General features: G+C 32.1%; 1 protein-coding gene across 1 annotated transcript; it reads left to right on the top strand.

Moving 5' to 3' along the window:
• Window positions 1-776: 776 nt before the first annotated feature.
• LOC132166160 (flavonol synthase/flavanone 3-hydroxylase-like) lies at window positions 777-4313 on the top strand. The gene is made up of 3 exons (XM_059576934.1): window positions 777-1278; window positions 2167-2494; window positions 3871-4313. Exons 1-3 carry the CDS (start codon window positions 812-814, stop codon window positions 4081-4083), a joined length of 1008 nt encoding a protein of 335 aa, XP_059432917.1. The 5' UTR covers window positions 777-811; the 3' UTR covers window positions 4084-4313.

Genomic DNA, 4313 nt, shown 5'->3' with positions numbered 1-4313 from the left:
TGTAAGAATATACTAGTCAACTAACATATCAATCAACTAATTTCTTAGTATAATTAGAAAAAAAAAATTAATTTTTTAGTACTATTTCCTACAATATCTTTTTTCAGGTTAATTTTTGGAGGATAGTGAATTTCAGTCAACAAAAAGAAGAAAAAATATCAAATAAATGATAATCATATAAGCTTCATGAAGAATAAATTTTTTATATTGTGTTATGAAATATTTTTATTTTAAATTTTATTTATCATTTTTTTTTTATGTTATAAAAAATAAAATATTATTTTATTATTTTAATGTCACCCCTACTAAAATCAATTCTTGGCTCCGTCACTTGAGACATGTATGCTTTAATAAAAAATAAAATTAAAAAAATTAATAGAAGGTAGACGAAACAATCTTATTTAATTATAACAATTGAAAATCTTATAAAATAAATGGATAAAAATTAAACCATAAGATAAAAAAAGGTGTGAAAGTGATATTGACACCGATTACATTCGTTTTTTATATATTTGGTTCGGTAGGTATTGGTACAAGTTACAACTCCACTTTTGGCAATACAGTCCGTCGATCGATGGAGGCCCACGTGACACGTCCTTTATAGGACGCCGAGGTTGGTAGTTCTAACAAGTGAACTCTGTAATTCCACGTAATTAAAGGTAAAATGAAGGTTTCGTGCATCGTCACTGCTCCACCTTCTCTCCCTCTCTCCACAATTACTCAACAACCGCCTTCTCCATTCTCTATATAACTCTTAACAGATAAAAGACATTTCATTGAGAGTGGAAGAGGGAGGATAGTTTCCAGTGCAATGGAGGTACAGAGTGTGCAAGCTATTGCCTTCTCATCTCTCACCACCAACACCATCCCTGCTGAATTCATCAGGCCAGAGAAGGAACAGCCTGCTCTCACCACATTCCGCGGCCCGGCCCCGGAGATCCCAACCGTCGATCTCTGCGACCCAGATCAGGGGAACCTGGTCCGTTTGATCGCAAATGCTAGTAAAGAGTGGGGGATATTCCAGGTTGTCAACCACGGGATACCTTCTGATGTCATCAGCAACTTGCAGGCTGTCGGAAAACAGTTCTTCGAACTCCCGCAGGAAGAAAAAGAAGCATACGCCAAGCCCTGCGGCGCCCAGAGCGTGGAAGGCTACGGAAACAAACTCCAGAAAGATCCCGACGGAAAAAAAGCTTGGGTGGATCACCTTTTCCATAGGACTTGGCCACCTTCGGTAGTCAACTACCGTTTCTGGCCCAAGAACCCTCCTTCTTACAGGTTCTTAATTGTTGCCATCTTTTACGCAGTATTTGTTACAAGTAATATGTTATTTATTTATTTTAAGTACTATATAATTAACATATAATTTGAGGTTGCAGCAGTGAAAATGAGCCATTAGAGTAATTGTCTCAGTTGTACGACAAATTACTCATTTGATGTGTATGCATCGACATTATTGGTCTAAGAGTCTGGTCGAGTTTTCGATTTAAAAATAGCGATGTTTAAACGCGCAATTTGAAAATATAATTTTTAAAAATATAGTCAAGTGTTTAGTAAAATCGCAGTTTGACCTTTAAAATCGTAGTTTAACTTTTTAAAATTAAGCTTTTTCAAAAAAGTATCTCCTTACATGCAATTTGAAAATACAAATTTTTTACATCTTTAAATCACAATTTTTTTTAAAAAAGCAATTTTAAACAATTTATTTTTAACTATTTGATTTAAAATTACATATTTTTTGTCTATAAAATTGCAATACGAAGTGTACCATAATTAAAATGATTTAGGCTTCTTTCCCAAAGAAAATAATAAAATAATGAAATAAAATAATATGGGATAGCCCGCATTAATTAACCAAAGTGCGGTGGACAGCTACCCAATATTATTTAAATATTTTATTTTTAAATTTTAAATATTATTTTATTATTTTATTATTAGTGAAACATGTAGCAGGACATTGGCCCTTAAATGTAAATTGACGGCCTAAAAATTTCAGTAGATTCAGATCGGTGAGAAATGACACTTGTCATTATTGCAGTAAGTTAGAGGAAATTTTCTCATAGGCAATTTTTGTAAAATAATAATAATAATAATAATAGCAAACAAATTTATTAATTATGTGCATTTATTTTATGTCTAAAATTTCCTCCCATTTGTTGTGCTTAGAGAGGCGAACGAAGTGTACGCAAATTACGTACGTGAGGTGGCGGATAAACTGTTCACATGCCTCTCTCTGGGGTTAGGGCTGCGAGGAGATGCACTAAAAGAAGCAAGCGGCGGGGAGGAGATGGAATTCATGATGAAAATAAATTATTACCCACCATGTCCTCAGCCTGATCTAACGCTTGGAGTGGTGGCCCACACAGATTTCTCCGCCCTTACCCTTCTTGTGCCTAATGAGGTCCCCGGACTCCAGGTTCTCAAGGATGACCGTTGGATCGATGCCAAGTACATCCCTAATGCCCTTATCGTCCATATTGGTGACCAGATTGAGGTCATTTTCTTCATCTTTGTTTTTTTGTTTTTTATTAAATAGTAATTATTTAATTAATAATTGGTTGTACGGTGTGGATCACTTCTTAAATTTTGAATTCAGGCTGTCAATTTTTTATTTAATGATCGTTGTTCTGCCACGTATTTCAATTATTAATAAAATAATAAATATTTATTATTTTATTAGTAGTGGGACATGTGGCAGAACAATGATCCTTAGATGAAAAATAGACAACCTAGATTTGAAATTCTACAAATTGAAATTGCCTTAAAAATTTCAGTGGATCCAGATCTGTGTGGAATTGATTTTGTACGTACTTGATCATGACCCCTACTAGGGACTGGATTGCATCGGACTCAAAAATTTAAAAAATTCATCTCAAAATTAACTTTAATATTTTTACTTTTTAAATTACATAAATTATTTTTTATTACTGTTCAAATAAAAACATCATTACAAAAAAAAAAAAATATATATATATATATATATTCATTTTTTCATACAAAATATTTTTACTTTTTTTCTCGTATCAATTAAATTTGCTACAGTTTCAATGTAGTCTCTTTTTCAAGTTCTTTATCAAATGACTGTTGAAGTAAAAGATGACTTGACTTTGACTTTTTTTACCGAGTTGTTAACGATTTGACTTTGTCTAAAAAAAGGAAAAAAAAAAAAAACAAAAAGACAAGCACAGCAATATTATGTTAGGCTTCCATTTGGGAGGTTCAATAATTATTATTATTATTATTATTTTTTGTATTGACTTAATGTTTTTTTTATTGACTTAATGGCTGAAAATGTGTTGTGATACGACATAAAAGTAAAATGTGTTTTAAATTTTGTGTTAAAAATTGTTTGTTAATATTTTGACTTTTTTCATAGAAGAAAAAAAAAGAAAAAAATAAGTCACTTATTATTCTTATTTTTTATCATTTTTGTAATTATACTCTTAAATTTTAAAAAGTGACAATTTAGTCCTTACAAATTTTTTTCTCTTTTTTTCCCCCTTAAAAGGGAGATATTTTGGAAATGTTGACATCCATCCATTAGGATTTAACAATCCTAATGGAGTATTGAAATTGGAAAAAATTGAACAATAGATAAATTAAATTGACACTTTTTAAAGTTTAACGATGGTAAATGTAATGAAAAAATCAAAGGTAGTAAGTGAAATTTTCTTAAAAAAAAAAAAAAAAAGGGGTTAACAAACACACCCAATATATTAGGATTGCATTTGGAAGGTTCAATTTTTTATTTTTTACTATTATTGAATTTGTGTTTTCATGCCGAAACAAATGGAATTTAAAGTAAATTTTGACATCAAAATTCTTTGGAGAGTTATGGACCTTTGGTAACATGATGATGACAATTGGCAGATTATGAGCAACGGCAAATACAGGAGCGTGTTGCATAGGAGCACAGTGAACAAAGAGAAGGCGAGGATGTCGTGGCCTGTATTCTTAGAGCCACCGGCAGAATTTGTGGTGGGACCGGTGCCCGAGCTGGTTAACGAAGAAAACCCTCCCAAATACAAGCCGAAGAAGTTCAAGGACTACGCTTTTTGTAAACTCAACAAGCTTCCCCAGTAACTAATCCTACCAAGTATCACGTCAAAGCAAATTGAAACCATGCGCGCTGCATCTACGAGGTTTTCGTATTGAATGCATGTAGTGGGCGTTCTATAATAATAATAAAAAGTTTGTTTCTTTTTCACTGCTAATCATAAACATGTATTGAAACTATAATTATGCTTCAAGGACATTCTTGTTTAAAGCCATTTAATTTTGATTTAATGCGAAGTACTACCCTTTTGAGTCGA

This window comes from Corylus avellana, chromosome ca11 (assembly GCF_901000735.1).
Source record: "Corylus avellana chromosome ca11, CavTom2PMs-1.0".
Lineage (NCBI taxonomy): Eukaryota > Viridiplantae > Streptophyta > Magnoliopsida > Fagales > Betulaceae > Corylus > Corylus avellana.
The sequence above is the reverse complement of the archived record's forward strand: the minus strand, read 5'-3'. Positions and strand labels throughout refer to the sequence as shown.